General features: G+C 47.1%; 1 protein-coding gene across 1 annotated transcript; it reads right to left on the reverse strand.

Moving 5' to 3' along the window:
- Nucleotides 1-644: 644 nt before the first annotated feature.
- On the reverse strand, nucleotides 645-21,831 carry LOC310632875 (mast cell protease 4-like; the record flags this gene model as incomplete). The annotated part of the gene is given in 11 exon segments (XM_083350333.1): nucleotides 645-785; nucleotides 787-876; nucleotides 4,661-4,912; nucleotides 6,474-6,609; nucleotides 9,601-9,670; nucleotides 18,127-18,240; nucleotides 18,417-18,548; nucleotides 19,710-19,759; nucleotides 19,761-19,808; nucleotides 19,810-19,855; nucleotides 21,765-21,831. Coding segments are annotated over 11 exon segments (1,089 nt in total). The 3' UTR covers nucleotides 645-701.
- Between the last annotated feature and the right edge of the window lie 5,550 nt (nucleotides 21,832-27,381).

Raw genomic sequence — 27,381 nt, forward strand, 5'->3', positions numbered from 1 at the left:
GAGGAGGAGAGGGGGAGAGGAGAGGAAGGAGGAGAAGAGAGGAGGAGAGGAAGTGGAAGAAAGGGGCAGAAGAGAGGGTGGAGGAGGGGGGGAGGAGAAGAGAGGCAAGAAGGAGTGGGGGGAGAAGAGGAAAGAAGGGGAGGGAAGAGAAAGGAGAGGAGGGAAGAGGAAGAAGTGAGAGAGGGGAGAGGAGAGGAAGAGTGAGAGGAAGGAAGAGAAGAGAAGAGAAGAGAAGAGAAGAGAAGAGGATGGGAGGAGGGGAAGGGAGGGAGGGAGGGAGGGAGGAGGAGGAGATGAGAGTCTTGACCCAAAAGACAGAAGGGTGGAACGGGCAAGGCAGTTTAAAGAGGTGGGGCAGTTCTGGGCTGGGGAAAGTGACTTTCAAATACGGATGGAGGAAAAGTCGTCCACCTCAGTGTTTCTCAGCCTTAACAACTCTAAGGTGTCTGGACTTCCAACTCCCGGAATTTCCCAGCCAGCCGTGGCTGAGGAGAGAATTCTGGGAGTTGAAGTCTTAATACCTCTTCAAGTGGGCAAGTCTGCTAGACTGAAAACAGGTAGGTGCGCACCAAACGTTCCATTCAGACGTTCTGTCTTTCTTTCTTTATTTTTTATTTATTTTTTTGCACAAATGGGGGGGAAAAAAACCAGGAAGGGTGAGAAATCGCAAGGCCTGCCCGTAAGGCAGCAGCTAAAGCTGCTTAAAAAGAAAGCATTGCTCCGGTGCCCTGGTCTCGCACGTCGGATCTCATGATGTGCTTGATCCAAGGAAGGAAGTCGGCTATGCCGGGAATAAACCCCCGGTGGGACTCGATTGCCAAAGGAAACGATGCCTTCCACCACCCCTTTGCACACCATGGGACCTCCGGAATCTCCCTGAGGAAGGCGAAAGCAAAGAAAACAGCTGGAACAGAAGGTTTAGAACGGATTTAATAATAATAATAATAATAATAAGTTGGAAGGGACCTTGGAGGTCATCTAGTCCAACCCCCTGATAAGGCAGGAAACCCTATACCACAGGTCTGCAACCCGCGGCTCTGGAGCCGCATGCGGCTCTTTCAGCTGTCTCCTGCGGCTCTCAGTCCTCTGCCATGTGCAGTCCAAAAAAAAGTGGGACTAAAAATGTTCAACCAATCAATTCAAATATGCAGGGTAAGTGCATATCTTGCCTTGGCTCCACTCTTCAGTCAAACCCTGTTCTGCGCATGCGCGCATGTGCACACATTTTTTGCGGCTCCCAGTTTTTCCTTTTGTGAGGGAACCGGTTCCGAGTGGCTCTTTCACTGTTTCAGGTTGCTGACCCCTGCCCTATACCGTTTCAGACAAATGGCTGTCCAGTCTCTTCTTAAAAACTTCCAGTGTTGGAGCATTCACCGCTTCTGGAGGCAGGTTGTTCCACTGGTTAGTTGTTCTAACTGTCAGGAAGTTTCTCCTTAGTTCTAGGTTGCTTCTCTCCTTGACTAGTTTCCATCCGTTGCTTCTTGTCCTGCTTTCAGGTGCTTTGGAGAATAGCTTGACTCCCTCTTCTTTGGGGCAGCCCCTGAGATACTGGAAGACTGCTATCATGTCACCCCTCACCCTTCTCTTCATTAAACTACACATACCCAATTCCAGCAACCGTTCTTTCTATGTTTTAGCCTCCAGCCCCCCAATCATCTTTGTTGCTCTTCTCTGTACCCTTTCTAGAGTCTCGACATCTTTTTTACATCGTGGTGACCAAACCTGGATGCAGCATTCCAAGCATGGCCTTCCCAGGGCTTTGTAAAGTGGTATTAGTAAAGTGGTATTAGTACTTCACGTGATTTTGATTCTATTCCTCTGTTAATGCAGCCTAGCACTGTGTTGGCTTTTTTGGCAGCTGCAGCACACAGCTGGCTCATATTTAAGTGATTGTCCATTAGGACTCCGAGATCTCTCTCACAGTTACTACTATCGAGCAAGGTACCACCTATACTATACCTGTGCATTTGATTTTTCCTGCCTAAATGTAGAGCCTTACTTTTTTCACCATTCAATTTCATTTTGTTAGATAGTGCCCAGTGTTCGAGTCTGTCCAGATCCTCCTGTATCTTAAGCCTATCTTCTGGAGTATTGACTATTCCTGCCAGCTTGGTGTCATCTGCAAATCTGATGAGTTTCCCATCTATCCCCTCATCCAAATCGTTGATGAAGATGTTGAAGAGCACTGGGCCCAGAACAGAGCCCTGGGGCACCCCACTACACACTTCCTTCCATGTAGATGCAGTTCCATTGAGGACCACACGCTGAGTACGGCCTGTCAGCCATTCTCAGCCATACTCATTTCTGCAAGACTAGTTCTCCCATCATCCCCTCCCAGTCCTTGAGGACGTGAGATGGGAGTGGTACTCCATCCCCTTTGGAAGGCAACAGGCCGAGGACACAGGAGACTGACAGCTCTAAGCAAGATCCCCAGGAACCTGATATTTACATTGACCTTATTCCATACCATGAGGACTAGCATCTCTCTGAGGTTTTAAGGGCCCCTAGCCAAGTGGTGGAATGTTTACTCGGCGCGCACATAGCTTCAGTTTTACCCTTCAGCTTCTTCAGTCAGTCTCACTTTAAAGCCCAGGTAGTCCTTGTCGTAGGACCACAACTCAGCCCCAAATTTCTGTCGCTAAGTGAGACAGCTCAGTGAGTTTTGCCCCGTTTTATGACCTTGCTTGACACAGTTGTTAAGTGAGTCTGGCGTCCCCCATGGACTTTACTCATCTGAAGGTCACAAAAGGGGATCAGATGACCCCGGGATCACTGCCACCGTCATAAACGCGAGACAGTTGCCAAGTGTCTGAATTTTGATCATGTGACCGTGGGGACGCTGCAATGGTCATAAGTGTGAAAAACGATCACTTTTTAAAGTGCTGTTGCAAATTTGAGGCGTCACTAAATGGAAGCTGAGGTCTAACTGCAGGCTGGAGGGGAGATAGGCTTTCCCAGACAGTATGATTTTGTGTAAACCCGATCACAATGTTTGCAATCGATCGATCAACTGATTGACACATATTTCCATCACCATCCTCTTTTAAAATCTCATTTTTTTTGAACAGCTGGCCAGTGGGGACTTCTCCCTAAAATGAGCATGTAGATCCCCCACTTTTCAATGCTCAACTTTTATTAAAAGAATAACAGAGTTGGAAGGGACCTTGGGGGGTCATCTAGTCCAACCCCCTGCTCAAGCAGGAAGCCCTATACGGTTTCAGACAAGTGGCTGTCCGGTCTCTTCTGGAAAACTTCCAGTGATGGAGCCCCCACGACTTTTGGAGGCAAATCGTCCCACTGATTAAAGGCAGGACGTTTCTCAAAAGGGGCTATCGGAGCTCTTTTGATTTGGGGGGGTCCTATTGCAATTTTCTTTCTTTTTGTTTGCTAAAAATGAAGGGGCGAGCGTTCTCTTCTGGCTAGCCCAGGGTTTCCCAACCTTAGCAACTTTTAAGTTGTGTTAGATGCTGCGATGCATCCTCCTAGAGTCCCAGGGGTAGGCAACCTTGGCTCTTTTATGACTCGTGGACTTCAACTCCCAGAATTCCTGAGCCAGCCACTCTGAGGGGAAAGGGAGAGGTTTCCAAGCTGAGCCAGGCTGCCTCAGGAATTCTGGGAGTTGAAGTCCACAAGTCATAAAAGAGTCAAGGTTGCCTACCCCTGGCCTAGGCCGCTTTATGACTGGTGGACTTCAACTCCCAGAATTCCTGAGCCAGCCACGCTGAGGGGAAAGGGAGAGGTTTCCAAGCTGAGCCATGCAGGCTCAGGAATTCTGGGAGTTGAAGTCTACGAGTCATAAAAGAGCCGAGGTTGCCTATCCTGTCTTAGACAATTGTGTAGAACTAACCCAAAACAGGCAAAAAATATTGATATTCCACTCTGTGGACCCCTCAGTGGCCCTCAGACTCACCTTATAAATGAATATGTTTATTTTATTTGATTTTATCCCACCTTTGTTACTGTTTATAAGTAACTCAAGGAGGTGAACGTATCTAATAACATATCTAATACACCTTCTTCTTCCTAGTTTCTCCAGAACAACAACCCTCTGAGGTGGGGTGGGCTGAGGGAGAGAGGGACTGGCCCAAAGATACCCAACTGCCTGTCATGTCTTAGGTGGGACTAGAACTGTCTCCTGTGACTGGCACAAGTCACTCAGCTGGCTTTCATGCCTAAAGTGGGACTAGAACTCACCCTTTCCTGGTGATTGGTCCAAAGTCACCCAGCCAGCTTTCATACTGAAGCCGGGACTGGAACTCACCGTTTCCTGATGATTGGTTTAAAGTCACCCAGCCAGCTTTCATGCCTAAAGCAGGACTAGAACTCACCGTCTCCTGATGATTGGTTTAACTCTAAAGTTACTCAGCCAGTTTTCATACCCAAGGTGGGACTAGAACTCACCACTTCCTAATGATTGGTCTAAAGTCACACAGCCAGCTTTCATACTGAAGGTGGGACTAGAACTCACCCTCTCCTGGTGATTGCCCCATAGCCACCCAGCCAGCTTTCATGGCTAAGACGGGACTAGAACTCGCCGTCTCCTGATGATTGGCCAGCACTTAAACATTAGGCCAAACTGGCTCTGCAGTTTGCATGTTCCCAGACTGGAAAACTCCCCCACCCCTTAAAATGGAACCCATCCTTTGCTTCCTTTCCTAACCTGGCTTGTATCTCGGAGTTCATTGAAGCTCCCAGCACAGATCATGGCTTCGTCGAGTTCCGGATAGAATTTCATGCATTTTCGACGATTGTAGATGGTGATGTTGGTTTCGAGGAGTTGATAGGACCTGACTAAACTGTCAATCATTCCCCAACCGGAAGTGATACACAGGGTCCCATCGGGAACCTCGTTATCTGACCGAGGCAACGGTATGACTTGGACGTATCTGTTGAGCTTGGCGGGATGACTCAGCTGATGCCAGAAAGAAAGGAAGAAATGGAAGGAAAAAAATCCAATCAATCAATCAATCAATCAATAAATTTATTTCTGTCACAGCAAATGGCTGTCAAGGGAAGATGGGGGTAGGAAGTTAGCCTAAAAAGTGTTTTCTATAGGGAAAATAAGATACAAGTAGTGTAATCCTGGATTTACACAACCATTCATTCAGCGACCATTGCAAATTACAAGCGCGCTGAACAAGGTAATTTACAATCTGTCCTCACACTTACTGATTGTGACAACAGCCCCGTAGTCAGGTGATCAAAATTTGAATGCTTGGCAACTGGCCTGTGTTTGCGTCGGTTGCAGGCTCCTAGGGGGTTACAGGATTGCCGTTTGCAAACTTCCCAGCCCGCTTCCGAGAGGCCAAATCAATGGGGGAAGCTGGATTTGCTTAATGACCGCAGTGACTCACTTAATGCAGGGGTCTTCAAACTTGGCCCTTTTATGACTTGTGGACTCCAGCTCCCAGAATTCCCGAACCAGCCATGCCAATCAAGAAACTTTCCTATCCTCCAAGACAGAGGTGGGGAACGGTGGCCCCTTTATGACCTGTGGACTTCAACTCCCAGAATTCCTGAGCCAGCATGGCTGGTTGAGGAATTCTGGGAGTTGAAGTCCACAAGTCATAAAAGGGCCAAGTTTGAAGACCCCTGCTCTAGAACAGGAGTGGGGAACTGGGCTCCTTTATGACCTGTGGACTTCAACTCCCAGAATTCCTCAACCAGCCATGCTGCACTTAGATCTCTTCACTGTCAATTCTAAGGCTGATTGTTGTTCTCCCTCAGGGGTCTTCAAACCTGGCTGAGGAATTCTGGGACTTGAAGTCCACAAGTCATAAAAGGGCCATGTTTGAAGACCCCCTGACTTAATGACTGCCTGAAAAAGTTGTAAAACGACGGGTGACCCACTGAATGACCAGCTCACTTAGCTATGGAAATTTCAGTCCTTATTGAGGTCTTAAGTTAAGGACCACTTGGAATGAACCCCCCCTCCTTGGCTATATGGAGGATTTCACATGGGGTTGAAAAAGGGGGCTTTTTTTTACTGGGTCCCCAAATTCAGGGGAGGGGAGCATTTGAGGGAGGGGAGACCACACACAAAAAAGCCAAGATGGCAGCTATTGCTACTGATCAAAATCTCCGCTTCGTTTTACTTCTCTCTGTTGCATTGTGGCTCTCAGTTATAATATTGCTTTTAATTATAATGTAAAACTCCCAAATAAATATATATATATATATCAAGAAATGACTAATACAGCTGCATGGCTAACAGTAAAAGACATCAAACTCTGGGAGAATTTCACTTCCCTTTCCTTAAAGCTGGCATCCAAAATCAGTTCTGCATTTTGGAATCAAAAATTTGTCTCTGGAGAGTTTTCAGCCTCTGTCCAAAGCTCAAGATTCTAGTCCCTGTGGAGGGGCAAGAATCTCTAACACAGTCCCATTGCTGCCTTCAAGAGGCAGCTGGATCACAGGGAAGAGAAGGGAACTCTTTAAGCTTTCCCTTTCTAGTCAACCTGGGAGTAAATTACCTTTAGCAAAAGGCTATCGTGTGAAACTGTAAAGTCATGATAGTTGGGATGCATGTGATAGGATTCGACACCCAACACTTGCTGAGTTTCTTCAACAGCATGGAGGTCGTGCGCTCCCAACACCACGGTGAATTCTCTGGGGGGGGGAAGCATCCGATGGGGTTAAAAAGCCATGCCATTCCCTCCCCCCCCTCCTGCTCTTTCCTCCCCCCCCCGCCTCTCTCTTTCCTTCCTTTTTTTCTTGCTTTCCCTCTTCTACCCGCTCTTTCCTTCTCTCCTCTCTCTATCACTCTCTTTTGCTTTGCTTGGTTGGCACTTCCTTTCCTTTCCTTTCTCTTTTCCTCCCTTCCTTTCCCTCATCCATTTATTCCTTTCCTTTCCTTTCCTTTCCTTTCCTTTCCTTTCCTTTCCTTTCCTTTCCTTTCCTCTCCTTTCCTTTCCTTTCCTCTCCTTTCCTCTCCTTTCCTCTCCTTTCCTCTCCTTTCCTTTCCTTTCCTCTCCTCTCCTCTCCTCTCCTCTCCTCTCCTCTCCTCTCCTCTCCTCTCCTTTCCTTTCCTTTCCTTTCCTTTCCTTCCTTTCCTTTCCTTTCCTTTCCTTTCCTTTCCTTTCCTTTCCTTTCCTTTCCTTTCCTTTCCATCCCATCCCATCCCATCCCATCCCTATCACTACATCTGTCTTTGTCTGTCTGTGTCTTCTTTCCTTCCTTCCTTCCTTCCTTCCTTCCTTCCTTCCTTCCTTCCTTCCTTCCTTCCTTCCTTCCTCTTTCTTTCTTTCTTTCTTTCTTTCTTTCTTCTTCTTTCTTCTTCTTTCTTTCTTTCTTTCTTTCTTTCTTTCTTTCTTTCTTTCTTTCTTTCTTTTCTTTCTTTCTTTTCACTCTCCTGTCTCCTCCCTCAAATGCCTAAAATGGAAGGACCCCGTATCCTATCTGAAAGTTGCCAATTTTGAAAAACTTTTTAAAACTACCACTAGGGGGCAGCAAGACATGTCAGTTTACTGCCATCTACTGGTTATTGTGGAGTTTTGCAGTCCAAATCTGGTCCTTGTTGCTGACCCTCCCCTCCAGACATCAACTTTTTCCAGAGCAGAGGTGCATCAGCCCCATCCAACGATATCTTCTCCAACCAGACACCTGCCCCAAATGGCAGCAATGGGGTTTGCTAGCTAAGGATGTTGGGAGTTGAAGTCTAAGATGGTTAAAAGTTTTTTTTGGGGGTGAGGGCAGGGTTATTATATGAATTCAGCTTGTGAAAGAACAGAGAAGCAATAACATTAGGATTTTTGGAACAATGGTTCTGTTCCTCTTCATTTTCAATTATAGCAGCCTTCCAGTTTGGTTTGCTGCAATGGCGTTGGCCTTCAAATCCCAGAATTCCAAAGTCCACCATTAAATGTTGGATTCCTGGGAAGTTGAATAAGCGTAGGGAAGACTAAACTAATGATATCAGGTAGGACAAAGGTCTTCAAACTTGGCCCTTTTATGTCTTGTGAACGTCAACTCCCAGTGTGCCTGGCTGAGGAATTCTGGGAGTTGACGTCCACAAGTCATAAAAGGGCCATGTTTGAAGACCTCTGAGGTAGAACAACAATCAGCCTTAGAATTAACAATGAAGAGATCTAAGTGCTTAGAGCAGGGATTGTTGTGTAGTGGATTCTTAGGAAGCGAGATGAGAGGGTTCAAACAGGAACATTGCTTTATTGTAGTAACAGGAACAGAACAGAGGCTTCTGTGCAGCTACTTATACGGTTGGTCACTAGGCAGCGGCCAATAGGTTTAAAGGAACCTATTCCCGCCCCAGAGCCAACCAATGATCATCCTGGAGACTGCATGTCTGGGCAGTCAGTGACCCTTACACAGACATGCGTAATTAAGCAATCTCAAGCAGCATTCAAAGATACGTGAAAACAGTTCAAGTAAAAGGCCCAATACATTACAGGTATCTTCAAACTTGGCCAGGCTTAGAGCTTTAGAGCTTTAGAGCTACTGCCTTTAGGATCAACCTTCAATAGTAAAATAATCAGCAGTCATTAAATACACCACAGATTAGCTTTGGTAGAGCAACCGTGAAGTCTGGGGAAAAAAACATTCAGATGCTGAGATGTGTCGGTTCCTACAAAGGTCAGGATTATGCAAGCAATGGTTTTCCCAGTGACCTTCTTTGGAAGCAAAAGTTGGATTTTGAAGACATAGTTAGGAAGCGTATTGACGCCTTCAGCCTTTGCAATGGGAGAAGACTGTGGACAGTCAAGAAAAACAAACCAATGTACGGCTGAGCAAATTAATTCACTACAGGTGGCACAAAGTACTCAAATTATCCAACTTCAGATGTATGATGGAAAAGATCTGGCTCCCTTGAGAAGCCCATCATGTTGGGAAAGGTAGAATGAAAGAGAAGAAGCAGAGGACCAGTTGCAAAGGGATGGACACAGTTACCGTACCAATGGGAGCACCATTGGAATTGCTGAAGGACCAGGTTGGAGATAGGTTTTGGAGAAAATCTTATCTTATGTCAGGGGTCCTTGAAAGTTGGCCCTTTTATGACTTGTGGACTTCAACTCCCAGAGTTCCTCAGCCAGTGTGCCTGGCTGAGGAATTCTGGGAGTTGAAGTCCACAAGTCATAAAAGGGCCATGTTTGAAGACCCCTGATCTATGTGGTTGATTTGATGGCACATCATCCATCCATCTATCTGTTCTTCCTTCCTTCCTTCCTTCCTTCCTTCCTTCCTTCCTTCCTTCCTTCCTTCCTTCCTTCCTTTCATCCATCCTTTCATCTCTCCCTCCATCCTTCATCTATCCATCCATCCTTCCTTTCATCCATCCATCCATCCTTCCTTCTGTCCATTCTTCTATCCATCAATCCTTCCTTACATCCTTACCCCCACTTACCCTTCCTCTATCCATCCATCCACACACCCATCCATCCATCCATCCATCCATCCATCCATTCTTTCATTCTTCCTCTTTCTTTCATTGATCCATCCATTCATCTATCCTTCCTTCCTTTCATCCATCCATCCATCATCCATCCATCCATTTCTTTTCATGAATGCTTTTCCCCTATTGGTTTTTCAAAAAAGACACTTCATGTATACTTCATTGAGTTTTATCCTGCTCAACGAAACACCAACCTTTGACCATCCAGAATTACAGCACTCAACATCTCTGATTGTGTGGCCTCCTGGCTGTGGACGATGGTTTCTAGAAGGGATGGCAGTTCTCACCTCTGAGTCAAAAGTTGCTTGGTGCTGTATATTTATCCCTCTTAGAATACATTTAACCGCAAATAACCAAACCCATTTTTCCCTAGACAACTGCATATATCTAGTCTGTGTGGTTAATTTAGGGCTTGGTGTTTTTTGTGTACCAAAAAATATTGGGTGAATTGAGTTAATGGTAACTGTGTAGGGCAGGGGTAGGCAACCTCGGCTCTTTTATGACTCAAGGACTTCAACTCCCAGAATTCCTGAGTTAGCATAGCTGACTCAGGAATTCTGGGAGTTGAAGTCCATGAGTCATAAAAGAGCCGAGGTTGCCTACCCCTGGTGTAGGGAAACAGGCACGCTGGCTGAGGAATTCTGGGAGTTGAAGTCCAGAAGTCTTAAAGTTGCCAAGTTTGAAGACCCCTGCCTTAGATCTTAGCCTAAGCAACTGTATCGTGGGAAGGAGACATTTTCGAGCCGGCCCCTCAACAGAGAGTCAACATCCTTCTGAATTTCAACAGCTAAGATTCTTTTTAAAGAGTTTTTTTTTAAGCCTCTGATTGCATTTCTCCTCAGTGCAATATTTGCTTCAGCTCCTATCTTTGGGGAAAGATCTCAGCCGTTAACGGGTTATTTTTGCCCCGATCAATTTTTTTTTTGCAAACATCATGTGGTCAACGGTCGCTTTCTGGCCCATAATCTTTTCCTGCCCAAACCTCTAACGGTTGGTGGGAGCGGATGGCCCGGCATCACCCAGGGCGTTTCTGTTCAGTTCAGGGCCTGGGGACGGCGAGGGGGAAAGAGAGAGAGAGAGACGGATGCTGAGTCAACTCAACCCCACCGCTGTGGGATGGCTTGTGAGCGCAGGCACCCTTTTGCTGAGTTTGCTGGGTGAGGACCGTCCCAAAAGACGAAGGGAGGTTGTTGTTTTGCCCTTCTCTGTTTTCGGAATGGGTTGGGTGAGCACAGCCCTTGGCAGGTTTCTGGTCCTCATTGGTCAGGGGATTACATGCAAAGAAACTGGCAGGTTTCGTCAAAATAAAGACTTCCTGAACCGGAGCTAGACAGTTACGAAGTTTTGTGGCTGATGGGAAGAATGTTTTGCTGATGGGTTGTTGTTTTTCTGTTTCACAACCTAGATTACAGTCATAGGATCTCTTGGTGGTCTCCCCTCCAGCCACTGAGCAGGTCTCCTCCTGCATAGGCTTTCCTGATCAGCCAAGGTCAGCAGTGCAGAGAACAAAGAAGGCACAACTTTGATTGACCGGCTGTCTTGATTTACTAGCTGCGCTCCCCCCCGCCCCCGGACACCCCATGCCTTGATACCATTGGGAAGATCTGAGACTTTCTTTCTTTCTTTCTTTCTTTCTTTCTTTCTTTCTTTCTTTCTTTCTTTCTTTCTTTCTTTCTTTCTTTCTTTCTTTCTTTCTTTCTTTCTTTCTTTCTTTCTTTCTTGGCAAACATCCCTACTACTCCTTCCTCTTCCTATTTTCCCCACAACAACAACCCTGTGAGGTAGATTTAGCCGAGAGAGAAACAGATTGGCCCAGAGTCACCCAGCCAGCTTGCATGCAGCGGGACTAGAATTCTCCTGTCTCCTGTCCAAAGCTATCGAGCTGGCTTTCATGTCTAAGGAGGAACTAGAACTCACATCTCCTGGTGATTGTCCCCAAAACACCCAGCAGGCTTTCCTGCCTAAGGCAGAACTAGAACTCACCTCCTCCTGCTTCCTGAGCCAACACCCTATCCACCAGATCAAGCTGACTCTAAAATTTAAATTTAAACAGTTTAAACTGATTTTAGGCCTGATTCAGAACAGTATATGTCACCCAGAACAAGAGGGATAGTTAACATAGTTAGAAAGCTACTTTGGATGCAGGACTATTTGAGGACTTTTCGCTCCCTTTTCTGTGCTCAAAAAGTACCGTATTTTCCGGCGTATAAGTCGACTTTTTAACCCATGAAAATATTCTCAAAAGTTGGGGGGTCGTCTTATATGCCCAGTCGTCTTATACGCCGGAAAATATGGTATTTGCTTAAAACCAAAATAACCAGTTTGGGATGCTGAACTAAAAAGGTAAGAGTCTCCTCCCCAAATTTAGATTATTTAGGTAGCCAGATATTTCCATTTCTTAAAAAAAAAACAAAAAACCTTATGATCCAGGAAAGTCACTTTTGTTGTTAACAGACTGTGCTTGAAATTTCCCCACTTTGTTCATAAGCCAGAGTTAACATTCACAGGGATATTTTTTTAATTTGATTCAGCTAAATAGTATGCACTAGCTACCTCTACAACATCCCCCAGCTGAAAGATAATTGTTTCTTTGAGGATTAAGGTGTGTTGATCAGAAAGCTAAAAAATTTTGGCTAGTGGATGCGGCGGTACCTGGAGATAGCAGAAGAGAAGAGAAAGAAGAAAAAAAAAAGAATGGAGAAGGTCACAAAATACAAAGACCCGTAACTAGAAGCAGAATGACTGTGCAAAAGAAACCAAAGAGTAACGGGCACCTTGGGCACGATCCCGAAAGATCCTGAGCAGGGAACGGTTGCTGGAATTGGGTATGTGTAGTTTAATGAAGAGAAGGGCGAGGGGGGACAGGATAGCAGTCTTCCAGTATCTCAGGGGCTGCCCCAAAGAAGAGGGAGTCAAGCTATTCTCCAAAGCGCCCGAAGGCAGGAGAAGAAGCAACGAATGGAAACTAATCAAGGAGAGAAGCAACCTAGAACTAAGGAGAAACTTCCTGACAGTGAGAACAATTATTTATTTATTTATTTATTTATTTATTGATGGGATTTATATCCCGCCCTATCTCCTGAAGGACTCAGGGCGGCTCACAATAAAACATATAATAAGTACATAAATCAAGATAAAATGAAAATTGAGAACATCAGTGCAATAAAAAATTAGAGAATTTTAAAATGAATTAAAAATACTAAATATAAATTAATTAAAATGCCTGTCAGTCTAGGTCAGCTTGGTGGAACAGGTGTGTTTTGAGGCCGCGGCGAAAGGATTGGAGGTTTTGGGCTATCCGAAGCTCAGGGGGGAGCTGATTCCATAGGGTTGGTGCTCCCACAGAGAAGGCCCTCCCCCTGGGGGTCGCCAGCCGACATTGCCTAGCTGACGGTACCCTGAGGAGGCCTTCTCTGTGTGAGCGTACTGGACGATGGGAATTTGTTCCCGGCAGCAGATGGTCCTGCAAGTATCCCGGACCTAAGCCATGTAGGGCTTTAAAGGTAAGTACCAGCACCTTAAATCTCACCCGGAGGGCAACTGGTAGCCAATGCAGCTCACGCAGGAGGGGTGTAATATGGGAGTATCGGGAAGCTCCCATCACAACCCGTGCAGCTGCATTCTGCACCAGCTGAAGCCTCCGGGTGGTCTTCAAGGGCAGCCCCATGTAGAGAGCATTACAGTAATCAATACGGGAGGTAACGAGTGCGTGGGTGACTGTACGTAGGGCATCTCGGTCCAAAAAGGGGCGCAATTGGTATATAAGACGAATTAACCAGTGGAACAACTTGCCTCCAGAAGTGGTGAATGCTCCAACACTGGAGGCTTTTAAGAAGAGACTGGACAGCCATTTGCCTGAAATGGTATAGGGTTTCCTGCCTTAGCAGGGGGTTGGACTAGATGACCTCCAAGGTACCTTCCAACTACTTCTTCTTCTTCTTCTTCTTCTTCTTCTTCTTCTTCTTCTTCTTCTTCTTCTTCTTCTTCTTCTTCTTCTTCTTCTTATTATTATTATTATTATTATTATTATCCTTTGAACGCGATCCGGTGTTGACAAAATCCCCCTCGGTCAATTGCAAAAGGCAGCATGTCTCTGAACAGGTGAAATCCTGAGGCAATATCTGTAACACCATCAAACGTCCACATCTGCCTGTCCCAGGTCCTTGGGAAGGATTTGAGAGGCAGGCAAAAATGCCAAATCCTGGTCTAAACATCTGGCTGACTGTGCAATCCACCATAATAAGTCAGATATACAGGTCATCCTCAACTTACGACAGCTTGTTTAATGACCGTTCAAAGTTGCAACATCACTGGAAAGAGGGACTTATGACCATGGTTCACATTTACAACCGTTGCAGCATCCCCCTGGTCAAATAATTTACATGCAGAGGCTTAGCAACTGGTTCATGTTTATGACGGTTGCAGTCTTCTGGGGTCATAGGATCACTTTTGGTCAAACTTTCTGACAAACAAAGTCCATGGGGAAGCCAGATTCACTTTAACAACTGTGTTGCTAACTTAACAATTGCAGAGACTCACCTGACAATAATTGGCAAAAAAGTCACAAAAATGGGGCAAAACTCACTAGAGAAATGTCTCGCTTAGCAACATAAATTGTGGTCGTAAGTCGAGGACTACCTGTATAAATCATAACACAAGACTCCGTTTTTACTGAGCCATGCAACCAGAAATCAAACAGGATGCCAAATTGAAGACACAGGTTTAAATGCAAAAAAATTTGTTTATTTAAGAAGGGAGCAGCAGCACAGCACTAACGAGGAATTAGCTTTGAACCAGATGTAAAAAAAAATACCCACAGATGTTTGTGGTTACACGGTTTAAGAGGCCTGCTGATTTTCATTCACAGGAAGAAGCATGTTATTCTTGCCTACAGAATGATGTTGACATTGGGAGAGCATGGAGCTGTTGGAGGGGATCTAAAAGGTCATCTATTCAACCTTCTATCAGTTGGAACACTGTTTTTCCTTATGGAAGGTTGACGAACCCAAAAAGTCAGAGGTAATGCTGATTTGATAGGCTAGAACAGGGGCAGGTAACCTTGGCCCGACTTCAATTCCCAGAATTCCTGAGCCAGCCATGCTGAGGGAAAAGGGAGAGGTTTCCAAGCTGAGCCATGCTGGCTCAGGAATTCTGGGAGCTGAAGTTCACGAGTCATAAAAGAGCCAAGGTTGCCTACCCCTGGCCTAGGCCTAGGCCTAGGCCTAGGCCGCTTTATGACTCGTGGACTTCAACTCCCAGAATTCCTGAGCCAGCCATGCTGAGGGAAAAGGGAGAGGCTTCCAAGCTGAGCCATGCTGGCTCAAGAATTCTGGGAGTTGAAGTCCACAAGTCATAAAAGAGCCAAGGTTGCCCATCCCTGCTATAGACCAACTCTACATCTGGTGGAATTACTGGTTTGTACCTTTAGAGCAGGAGTCTTCAAATGTGGCCCTTTTATGACTCGTGGACTTCAACTCCCAGAATTCCTGAGCCAGCCATGCTGAGGGAAAAGGGAGAGGCTTCCAAGCTGAGCCATGCTGGCTCAAGAATTCTGGGAGTTGAAGTCTACAAGTCATAAAAGAGCCAAGGTTGCCCACCCCTGCTATAGACCAACTCTACATCTGGTGGAATTACTGGTTTGTACCTTTAGAGCAGGAGTCTTCAAATGTGGCCCTTTTATGACTCGTGGACTTCAAGTCCCAGAATTCCTGAGCCAGCCGTGCTGAGGGGAAAGGGGAGAGGTTTCCAAGCTGAGCCAGGCTGGCTCAGGAATTCTGGGAGTTGAAGTCCAAGAGTCATAAAAGAGCCAAGGTTGCCTACCCCTGTTGACTTTCAACCAGTGGTGGGATTCAAATATGTGAACAACTGGTTCTCTGTGTGGATGCTGCTTCTGGAAGTCCATTCTGATCCTGGGCAACAAAAAAAATTAGCTACTGGTTCTGCCAAAGTGGTGCGAACTGGCTGAATCCCACCACTGCTTACAACCATTCATTTGGTGATCGCTTCAATTTACAAAGGTACTGAAAAAAGTGACCTATGCCCAAGGTTGCCTGCCCCTGGCACTAGGTCACTATTTCTCAACCCTGGTGACTTTAAGAGGTGTGGCTCTCAGTTCCCAGAATTCCCAAGCCAACCATGGGAATTGTGGGAATTGAAGTCCACACCTCTTAAAGTCACCAAGGTCGAGAAGCACAGACATGCACTGAGTTGATTGGGGTGAAGACAGTCCACCCAGATTAGCTAACCACACTTTACCCAGTGTGTCTAGTAAGGCAGATCCTGTTAGTTTCAAGTTCGGTGGGCTGTGTGAACGCTCCAGATTGCATGAACGGAAGAAACCAGGATTACATTCCAAACCAGCTATGCAGTTTTTTTTGCAGAGGCAACTGTAAGTAGTCACCAGCTTACAACCACAATGGGGGCTAGAATTTCTGTCGCTAAGCAAGGCCGTTGCTAAGGGAGTCATCCCCCATTTTATTATTTCTCCCCCCCCCAAGGTTGTTAAGTGAATCACTGCAGCTGTGAAGCGAATCACTTGATCCCTGAGCAAATGTGGCTGTTAAAAGCTGGCTGGGAAGGTCCCAAACAGAGATCACTTGACCCCACTTAACCGTGTTATTAACATAACAGCTAAAGTGACTCGCTTAACAACTGGGGCAAGAAAGGACATAAAATGGGGCAAAACTCATTTAACTGTCCTGCTTAAGCACAGAAATTTTGGGCTCCATTGTGGTTGGAAGTTGAGGACTACCAGTAAGTGGACCCACCACTTTGCAAAAGAAGGAAAGAGTTAGCAGCAAAGAGGTGGGCTGGGAAGAACCAATAGCCGCTCTGGTAATTGATAAGCGAGGACTATATTTTGTGCAGCTGAAAAGGCCAACTATATAACATGCCTAATGCCCCTAATGAAAGATTGCCAGCCCCTCAAGGCTCTGTGTATTGTGTTGCCTACCCCTGCCCTATACCATTCCAGACAAATGGTTGTCCAGTCTCTTAAAATCCTCAAGTGATGCAGCACCCTAATTGTTGTGTAGCTGGGTGACTGCCCAGCCCCTGTGGTCCGGTCGAGGGAAGCGCTTTTATGGCCCCGGCCCCGTTCTCTGTTGCGCAAAATGTCTCAGAGCGTCCGAACTGCTCTGCTGAAGTGTGAGGTTGTGGACTCCCGGTCTGCTCCCCTTGGAAGTCCTGAGCCAGCGACTGTTCCGCTAGTCGCTGGCGCAACTGATCGACATGTCAGCGAATGACTCGACCATCTTCCAGGACCACCTCTTAGGAGAGTAGTCCTGACACTTTAATAACTTTCGCTGGTACCCACAACTGCCCTTGCCCGTAGTTCCGAGTCCAAACCCGGTCCCCTACCTGTAAATGTCTAGGTGCCTTCGGGTGTGCCGTGTCAGAGGCTACTCTATCTGGGTGCAGTCTGTCCAGTTTTGTTATTAGTCTCTTGCTCCAGCGCAGCGTTGTATGCTGGCATAACAAAAAGTCGGCCAGCCTGTGGTACCAGTCCCTTGTAGTAATGCGTTTGAGGGACTCTTTGGTTGTGCGAACTATCCGTTCTGCTTGCCCGTTTGATGACAGGTGAAAGGGAGCTGATGTGGCATGCCTAATGAGATGGCCCTGAGGAAGGCTTGGAATTCTGACGCAGTGAACTGGGCTCCGTTGTCGGAGACTACGACGTCCAGAACCCCATGCATTGCAAACAGTGACCGCAACACCTGGATGGTCCTTGCGGTAGTCATATTGAGAACTGGAACCACCTCCAACCATTTAGAGTGGCTATCGACCACTATTAAAAACAATTTTCCCTGAAAGGGCCTGGCAAAATCTACGTGGATCCTTGACCACGGTGTGTGTGTTTCCTCCCATTGGTGGACAGGGTCCTGTGGCATCTCTGGTCTGGACTGTTGACACGTGTAACACCCGTGTACTTGGGCCTTGATAGCTTTATCTAGCCCTGGCCACCAGAGGTAGCTCCTCGTCAGTGCCTTCATCCGGATGAAGCCCATATGGCCTTCGTGCAGAGACTGGAGAACTCTGGGCCTGAGTGAACTGGGGACTATGACCCTGCTGCCCCAAAGAATGCACCCCTTGTGAGCTGAAAGCTCTTTTTTTTTTACTGAAAAAACTCTGGAACTCAGGCCCCCTGCTATTTTCCAGCCACCCTGTGTGAATCCAAGCCAACACATGACTTAGGATTTTGTCAGCTGCCATTTCTGCAGCGACATCTCCCGCATGTAGGGGAAACTCTGGCAAGTATTGAATTGCTAAAATGCATGTAGCTGGAGCTGCATCGGGCTCCACGTGTGGCAATGGCAATCTGCTAATGCCATCTGCATGGCCCATCTCTTTGCCGGGTTTGTGAACCAGCCTGTAGTCGTATCCGAAAGGAAGATAGACTACCTCAACATTCGTAGCAACAGAATTTGAGGTGTCTGCTTGTCCATTGTGAACAAGCCTAGCAAGGACTTGTGGTCAGTAAAGACCGTGAACTGCCTCCCATATAAATAGTCGTGGAACTTCTTAACCCCGGCCACGATGGCCAAGGCCTCTCTGTTGATTTGCGCGTAGTTGTGCTCTGCTGAGGACAAGGTCCTTGAGTAATAGGCGATGGGTGACTGTCTCCCATCCGCCGACAAGTGACTCAGCACAGCTCCAACCCCGTATGGGGACGCATCACACGCGATGCAAACTGGCAGCTTTTCATTAAAGTGCATGAGTACCGAGTTTGAGGACAACAACGCCTTGACTGCCTGAAAACTCCTTTTGTGGAGCTTGGTCCACTGCCATGGAGAGTTTTTGTCTAACAGCTGGTGTAGCAGCTCTGCCACTGCGGCCTTGTTGGGGAGGAATGAATGATAAAAATTCAGGAGGCCCAAGAAGGCTTGAAGCTCACCCTTGGACCTAAGGCTTAGTGCCAGCTGAATCGCTTTCAGCTTTGACTCTGCAGGATGGATGCACTCGGCATCGATTCAAAACCCAAGGAATTCTGTGGACGGAACCCCAATCTTACATTTGTCTCTCCTTAGTCTAAGTCCCGTGGTGTGGAACCGCTGAAGGACGGCTTTAAGCCGGTCAGCCAGAACTTCTGTGGACTGTAGGGGCAGACCCCCGGAATACCCTTGAGCGTGGGCTCCATTATCCCCTGAAAAATCCCTGGGGATACACTTACCCCGAATTGAAGGTGCTTTACCTTGGTCAGACACATGGAGGGGAGGGGGCTCCGAGGAGTAGATCTGTGGGTCAAAAGAGGGGAGAAAGCTCCACCCCACAACCCAATCTTGGCGACTTGAAGGTATATGGACTTCAATTCCCAGAATCCCCCCCAACCAGCATTTGTGGGCTTCAACTCCCAGAATTCCCCCAACCAGCATTTGTGGACTTCAATTGATAAGAACAATGCAGGGCAATTCTGACCTATTTTACACATAGAGTGTAATTAAAATCCTGATTGTTTGAATGAGTGATTGATTTTGATAGTTTTCTTAAGATATTTAAATTTAGTAGCTGAAGCTAGGTTGGGCAGTGAGCCAGAACACACATTTATAGCTGATTGGTTGAAGAGTGAGGCAATCTGCGCTGTGATTGGTTACTGTGGGTATGAAGGGGGCGTTTCCCCTTTTTCGCACCCTTTTTTTCCCCTGCGTGCCCTGTATACTCTGAGATTTACCTCACGATGCTCCTGTTTGCTTCACTATCTTGTTTGCTGTAAATATAGATGTAAAATACATTTATTTATAGAACACTTTCCCAGTTGCAATGTATGGCAGTGAAAGTTGGACCATAAGAAAGGCTGAGTGCCAAAGAATGGAGGCCTTTGAACTATGGAGCTGGAGAAGCTGCAGTCCCTTGGACTGCAAGGCGATCAAACCGGTCAGTCCTAGAGGAGATCAACCCTGACTGCTCTTTAGAAGGCCAGATCCTGAAGCTGAAACTCAAATCCTTTGGCCACCTAATGAGAAGGAAGGACTCACTGGAGAAGAGCCTAATGCTGGGAAAGGTTGAGGGCAAGAGAAGAAGGGGACGACGGAGAATGAGGTGGCTGGATGGAGTCACTGAAGCAGGAGGTGTGAGCTTAAAGGGACTCCAGAAGATGGAGTCGAGGACAGAAAGGCCTGGAGGAACGTTGTCCATGGGGTCGCAACTAACAACAACAAAACTTATTTGATTTCTGTTTATTTGCTCTTGAATGTTTAATACTTTTTAAGACAGTTGGAAGCTACCCAGAGGGGCATGACAGTGAGAGAGGTGACATATACATTAAATAAATACATAGGGAATTGTCCATCCCAAATGCAAACTCAACCTTCGCAATGGCCTGCCGTCAACACCCACTGGGGGGTGATGAACCCCCCCCCCCCCACAGCCAAAATGTGCATCAATTTTCAAAGCTGCTACATAAGGAGTGAGGCTTCGTTTCACGTCCTCCAACGATCTGGCTGCAAAGGGGTCCTGCAAAGAGATGAAGGTGAAGAAGGAAATACCTCCGTATATAATATCTCAGGGGCTGCCCCAAAGAAGAGGGAGTCAAGCTATCCTCCAAAGCGCCTGAAGGCAGGACAAGAAGCAACGGATGGAAACCAATCAAGGAGAGAAGCAACCTAGAACTAAGGAGAAATTTCCTGACAGTTAGAACAATTAACCAGTGGAACAACCCGCCTCCCGAAGCTGTGGATGCTTCAACACTTGAGATTGGACCACCATTTGCCTGAAATGTTAACAGGTCTTCTGCTTGAGCAAGGATCAAAAGATCTCTAAGGTCCCTTCCAATTCTGTTATTCTGCTAAGGTCTTTCTTTTCCACCATTAGAGTTTCTCAGTAGGTAATACAGTTGAGCTTGCTGGCAGGTTACAACTTATGTTCCTTTCAGAAACGCAGAGTTGAGCGGTTAGGATTTGCATCCAGAAGAACTCAAGGTCCCAAATTAGGACCTGACCATCTGGAGCACAGCTGGAGAAAGGACCTGAGTCACTTCCTTTGTTTCTTCCCACTCTCAGGGATTCCATTTACCTTGGAAAAACTGAGCCCAAGTTTGGGTACCACCCTGAGAAGTTAGGATGCTCATGTATTGACGGAATGGACATTCCCCAGGTTCAAAATAGACCTCAGGATGCATAAAGGTAAAGGTAAAGGTTCCCCCGCACATGCGTGCTAGTCGTTTCCGACTCTAGGGGCCGGTGCTCATCTCCGTTTCAAAGCCGAAGAGCCAGCGCTTGTCCGAGGACGTGTCCGTGGTCATGTGGCCGGCGTAACTAGACGCCAAAGGCGCACGGAACGCTGTTACCTTCCCACCGGAGTGGTCCCTATTTTTCTACTTGCATTTTTACGTGCTTTCGAACTGCTAGGTTGGCAGAAGCTGGGACGAGTAACAGGCGCTCATTCTGTTACACGGCACTCGGGATTCGACCCGCCAAACTGCCAACCATCTGATCGACAACTCAGCGTCCTAACCCACTGAGCCACCATGTCCATATCCATATGAGTTATCAATTAGGAGAAGAGGCTGCTGCATGAACTGCTGAGGTCTTCCTCACGGCAGATGCTCAAAGATTGGAGGGTCATCTGTCAGAGACAGAATACAGACCTACAGATTTGGAAGGGACCTTGCAGAACTTCTAGTTCAACCTTATCAACGCTCAAGCAGGAGACCCTATACCAGTGGTAGGCAACCTTGGTTCTTTTATGACTCATGGACTTCAACTCCCAGAATTCCTGAGCCAGCCATGCTGAGGGGAGAGGGAGAGGATTCCAAGCTGAGCCATGCTGGCTCGGGAATTCTGGGAGTTGAAGTCCACGAGTCATAAAAGAGCCAAGGTTGCCTACCCTTGTCCTATACCATTTCAGACAGATGGCTGTCCAATCTGTTCATAAAAACCTCCAGTGATGGAGTACTGTACCCACAACCTCTGGAGACAAGCTGTTCCACTGACTAAATGTTGTCACTGCATAAGGAGTTGTCCCAAAGGTGCTTTTTCAAAAAGGCTGCTGGACTCTCCTGGTGTTTTTCCTTTGAAAACGTTTTGCTTCTCATCTAAGAAGCTTCTTCAGTTCTTACTGAATAGGGTGGTGGTGGTGGTGGAAGGATTTATATTCTGCTTGTTAGCACTCTGAAGGTTGGTCGTTAGCATTTTGAGGGTCGCTGAAGCCACTTGGAGGTTTATCTGTATCTTCAGTCACCTGAACCATGACCTGGATGATGGAGAATCTCCGTAGACATGTCTACGAAGCCCTGCATTGAACAGAGGTTGGACCAGAGGACCTGTAAGGAGATTTCTATCCTTTACAGTCTTTCCTTTCATTTCTTCCTGCCTCCTTCGAGCAAGATGGAAACCCTGAGAGAACAACCTTTCAAGGTACTTACCAGCACTGGCCGAGGAGGTGAACAGGAGAGCAATTAAAAGGGAACGAAGTCTCCAAGCATCACTCATTTTAGCTCTAGAGTACTCGTCCCAGCTTCTGCTAACCTAGCAGTTCGAAAGCACATAAAAATGCAAGTAGAAAAATAGGAACCACTACGGTGGGAAGGTTAACAGCGTTCCGTGCGCCTTTGGCGTCTAGTCATGCCGGCCACATGACCACGGAGACGTCCTCGGACAAGCGCTGGCTCTTCGGCTTTGAAACGGAGATGAGCACCGGCCCCTAGAGTCGGAAACGACTAGCACGCACGCGCGGGGGGAACCTTGACCTTTACCTTTAAGCGTTGCAAACCAGAGAGAGAAAATCAGGAGTCTTGTCTTCTGCGAAGAGATGTCTTCTTTATATAGTCCTTTTGTTGACAGCTAGAAAGTATGACTTAAGGCCAACTGATTCTGCGGGGTTATGTATCAGCTATCATTTTAGTTTTGAATAAGTTGTCAAAGTCGCATCTTGGAAAGAAGGCCCAAAGCTTAGGAAAGTGTAGGTTAGTTGGAGAGGACGAGGAGGTGGTGGAGGAGAAAAGGGGGGTGGGGGAAGGAGAAGAAGAAGAAAGAGAAAAAGTAGAAGAAGAAAGAGGAGAGGAGGAGGAGAAAAAGAAAAGGAGGGAATAGGAAAGGAAGAAGGAGAAGAAGAAAGAGAACGAGAAGGAGGAGGAGGAGGGAATGAATAGGAGGAGGAGACAAAGAGAAGAAGGAGCAGGAGGGAATGGAGGGGGAAAGAAAAAGAAAGGAGAAAAGGAGGGGAAGAGGAGGAGGAGAAAAAAAAGAAAAGGAGCGGGAGGGAATGAAAAGGAGAAGGAAGGAAGGAAGAGAAAGAAAGGAAGAAAGAGGATAGAAGGAGGAGGAGGAGAGGAAGAGGAGGAGGAGGAGGAAGAAGAAGAAAGAAGGAGGGAATAAAGAAAGGAGAAGGAGGGGAATGAGCAGGAGGAGGAGGAGGAGGAGTATTGGAGGAGGGAAGGATGAGAAGGAAAAGAAGAGGAAGGGCAGAAGGAAAGAGAGAGGCAGGAGGAGGATGAAGGCAGCCACTAATGATGGGAAGGAGGAGGTCAAGCCAACTGCAGGCCTGGAGCCTTGTGTAGAGATCAGAAAGGCAGGAGGCCACCTGGACAGCCTGGCTTGAGCAAGGCAGGAAATGCCGGTTTTTCATGCCTAAGGCAGGACCAGAACTCAGGGTCTCCTGCTGATTGGCCCAAAGTCACCCAATTGGCTTCCATGCCTCAGGCAGGGCTAGAACTCACGGTCTCCTGCTGATTGGCCCAAAGTCACCCAATTGGCTTCCATGCCTCAGGCAGGGCTAGAACTCACCCTCTCCTGGTGATTGGCCCAAAGTCACTCTGTTGCCTTTCATGCCTAAGGCGGGGCTAGAACTCACAGTCTCCTGCTGATTGGCCCAAAGTCACCCAATTGGCTTCCATGCCTCAGGAAGGGCTAGAACTCACCCTCTCCTGGTGATTGGCCCAAAGTCACTCTGTTGCCTTTCATGCCTAAGGCGGGGCTAGAACTCACAGTCTCCTGCTGATTGGCCCAAAGTCACCCAATTGGCTTCCATGCCTCAGGAAGGGCTAGAACTCACGGTCTCCTGCTGATTGGCCCAAAGTCACCCAATTGGCTTCCATGCCTCAGGAAGGGCTAGAACTCACCCTCTCCTGGTGATTGGCCCAAAGTCACTCTGTTGCCTTTCATGCCTAAGGCGGGGCTAGAACTCACAGACTCCTGCTGATTGGCCCAAAGTCACCCAATTGGCTTCCATGCCTCAGGCAGGGCTAGAACTCACGGTCTCCTGCTGATTGGCCCAAAGTCACCCAATTGGCTTCCATGCCTCAGGCAGGGCTAGAACTCACCCTCTCCTGGTGATTGGCCCAAAGTCACTCTGTTGCCTTTCATGCCTAAGGCGGGGCTAGAACTCACAGTCTCCTGCTGATTGGCCCAAAGTCACCCAATTGGCTTCCATGCCTCAGGAAGGGCTAGAACTCACCTTCTCCTGGTGATTGGCCCAAAGTCACTCTGTTGCAGGACCAGAACTCAGGGTCTCCTGCTGATTGGCCCAAAGTCACCCAATTGGCTTCCATGCCTCAGGAAGGGCTAGACCTCACGGTCTCCTGGTGATTGGCCCAAAGTCACCCAATTGGCTTCCATGCCTCAGGCAGGGCTAGAACTCACCTTCTCCTGGTGATTGGCCCAAAGTCACTCTGTTGCCTTTCATGCCTAAGGCGGGACTAGAACTCACTGTCTCCTGCTGATTGGCCCAAAGTCATCCAATTGGCTTCCACGCCTAAGGCAGGACTAGTCAGTCAGTCTCCCAGTTTCTAATCTGGTGCATGAAATGAAATGAAATGAACACTGGAATTGGACAGACACAGGTCCTCGCCCCTGTTAGAAAGCAGATTGTTTATTACAGTACTGGAAAATCTGCAGCAGGGGTAACGAAGAAACGTTCAATGAGTTGACAAAGGCAGCAACAGCAGAGGGTTGTACAACAGCCTTCCAGCCAGCCAGCTGCGTGTGCATGTTCCCTGACATGCGGTTGTTCTGCCACATAGACACGGACTGGTGGTGGTGGATAACCTCCATAAGGGGGTGGATATCCTGGTGGGTAGCCTGGATATGGGCCATGCATAGGGGGTGGTGGTGGAATGGGGTGTGGTGGTGGTGGTACACCTGCCATCTTGTCGCCTATAAGGCTCCTTGGCCCTGCCTTCTCTGGCCAGCCAGTTGCTTCTTATCTGCTTCTGGTGGATGAAGACGTTCTTGGGACTGAGAAGTTCCAGGAAAACTGTGATTGTCAACACCCATGGAGAGAAAACAGGATGGCTAAGGTCATTCTGGGAAAGAGACAAGCAAACCACAGAGTTGTAATGGCATCTAAGAGGTACCTTCCTTCCTTCCTTCCTTCCTTCCTTCCTTCCTTCCTTCCTTCCTTCCTTCCTTCCTTTCTTCCTTCTTTCTATCATCCATCTATCTATCTATCTATCTGTCTGTCTATCTATCTATCTATCTATCTATCTATCTATCTATCTATCTATCTATCTATCTATCTATCTATCTATCTATCTATCATCTATCTAGGTGATGCAGTGCTTAGAAAGCAGTATTGCAGGCCAATTCTGCTGACTGCCAGAAGTTCGATTCTGACCGGCTCAAGGTTGACTAAGGCTTCCATCCTTCTGAGGTCAGTAAAATGAGGAGCCAGATTGTTGCGGGGGGGGGGAATTGGCTGACCTTGTAAACCACTTAGGCAGGGCAGTAAAGCCCTGTGAAGCGTTATATAAGTCTAAGTGCTCTCTCTCTCTCTCTCTCTCTCTCTCTCTCATTCATCTATCTGTTATTTATCTATATCTATCGATCTATCGATCTATCGCTCTCTCTCTCTCTCTCTCTCTTATCTGTCTATCATCATTAAACAGTTGTTAAGTGAGTTTTGTCCCATCTTACGACATTTCTTGCCACAGTTGGCAAGCAAATCACTGCAGTTGTTAAATTAGTAAAACAGCTGTTAAGTCAATCTGGCTTCCCCATTGACTTTGCTGGTCAGAAGGATCTCAAAAGGGAACCACATTACCGTGGGACACTGCAACCGTCATAAAATGTGAGCCTTGGTGCCTTGGTGGAGCCTTGGTGGAGCAGTGGGCTGATGCCTCCTTAAGTAACACCAGCTGCCTGCAATTAGTGCAGGTTCGAGTCCCACCAGGCTCAGGGTTGACTCAGCCTTCCATCCTTCCGAGGTAGGTAAAATGAGGACCCAGATTGTTGGAGGCAATTAAGCTGACTTTGTAATACAGTAATGCCGCTTGGGGTGTGTGTGAAAGCCCTAATAAGCAGGCATATACATGGAATGAAGGCTACTGCTAAGCTTGTAAGCCGCCCTGAGTCTTCGGAGAAGGGCGGGGATATAAATGGAATTAAAATAAAAATACAATAAAAATAAATAGGAGCCAGTTGCCACGTGGCCGAATTTTGTTCCCGTGATCACGGGGATGCTGCAATGGTTGTAAGTGTGAAAAACTGTCATGAGCCCCTTTTTCCAGTGCTGTTGTAACTTTAAACGGTCACTAAGCAAATGGTTGTAAGTTGAGACTATCTATATTAGTACTCTGAGAATTGCTAGGCCTTCTTATCTCTCTTTTTCACATCCAAACTATAAGTTTCATTGCCTGTTTCCCCTCTGGATTGCAGGCCCCCCCCCACGGGAATCCAGACTACATTCCACCAGAGTAAGTAAGAAGAATCAAGGAATTCTTAGGCTCATGAACCTGAAGACATAGTACAGCTGAAGATACAGTAAACTTCTGTAACTTGGCCCTGTTTCCCACTCACCCACCCCACTCCTTCCAGAAATCTGATAAATAAGACGAAGATTCTATTTCAGAGGTCCCCGAGCTTGGCAACTTTAAGACTTGTGGACGTCAACTCCCAGAATTCCCCAGCCAGCATCTCTGTTCCAGATTTCTCAGCAGCTCTGGATAAGGTTGGGTGAAATTTCAGCCCCCTGGAGAGATAAGAAATAAAGAGAGAAATAAGACGCATCTAGGGGGTAGGTTGTGTGGATTGACACATGCCAAAATCTGATGGTCTGCTTAACCAAGCGAGCATGGCTGGCTGAGGGATTCTGAACCCTCTGAACTAGAATCTTGAGCCTTACACATTTGCACAACTCAAGTGACCCTGAGGACACAGGTAAACCTCCAAATGGCCTCAATGTCTCTAAACGGATGCAAATGATCAGCTGTCTGCAAGGAGTATAAATCTTTCCATTTCCCTACCATCCAGCCAGAGTTGAAGAAGCTTCTGGGATGAGAATGTGAGATGGTCTCATGAGGTTGATGTATCGTTAAGGTGCTTCCAAGTAAAAGGCATCACACAGAGATGCAATCATATGAACCTTTATTCAACGATAGATTAGAGAGAAAGAATTACTTGGCATGGAGGCATCCATGCCTGCATGTGAGAGAGAACAAAAGAACAGAGAGCAAGCTAGCATAGCATAACTGGAACAGAACAAGAAGAAAGAGCAGCCCCTTGAGCAGAGGTATTTATGGGGGGTCTCAGCCCCACCCTGACCATAAAACTCTCTCACCAATGGGGCTGCAGGGGCCTGGGACCCCTGACTCATCAGTGGAAGCAAAGAAGCCTCTTTGCTCCCATCTGATGACCTTTTGGGGGAACTGCCATGGCTGGCACAAAACATCTAACAAGGAGTATAAATCTTTCCATTTCCCCACCATCCAGCCAGAGTTGAAGAAGCTTCTGGGATGAGAAGCGAAACGTCTTCAAAGAAAATGAATCGAACCTTTATTGTCAAAGTACAACCATGTATACATTGAGATTGGCTGAATGTATAAGAATGTACAAGAAAACCCAGTTGCCTCCTGAAAAAGCATCTTTCAGACAACTGTTGTTACGTATGCAGGCACCTGCATACCAACAGCCACCAGGGGACGTTGGCCTGAACGGTTTTGGCGGGAAACCTAGTTTTGGCGGGAAACCTAGGGCCAACCCCATTGGCTGTTCGCCTACCTGGCTAGGTATTTAAGGAGGCCAGGTAACCCTCATCCCTCAGTACGC

This window comes from Vipera ursinii (assembly GCF_947247035.1).
Source record: "Vipera ursinii genome assembly, chromosome: 1".
Lineage (NCBI taxonomy): Eukaryota > Metazoa > Chordata > Lepidosauria > Squamata > Viperidae > Vipera > Vipera ursinii.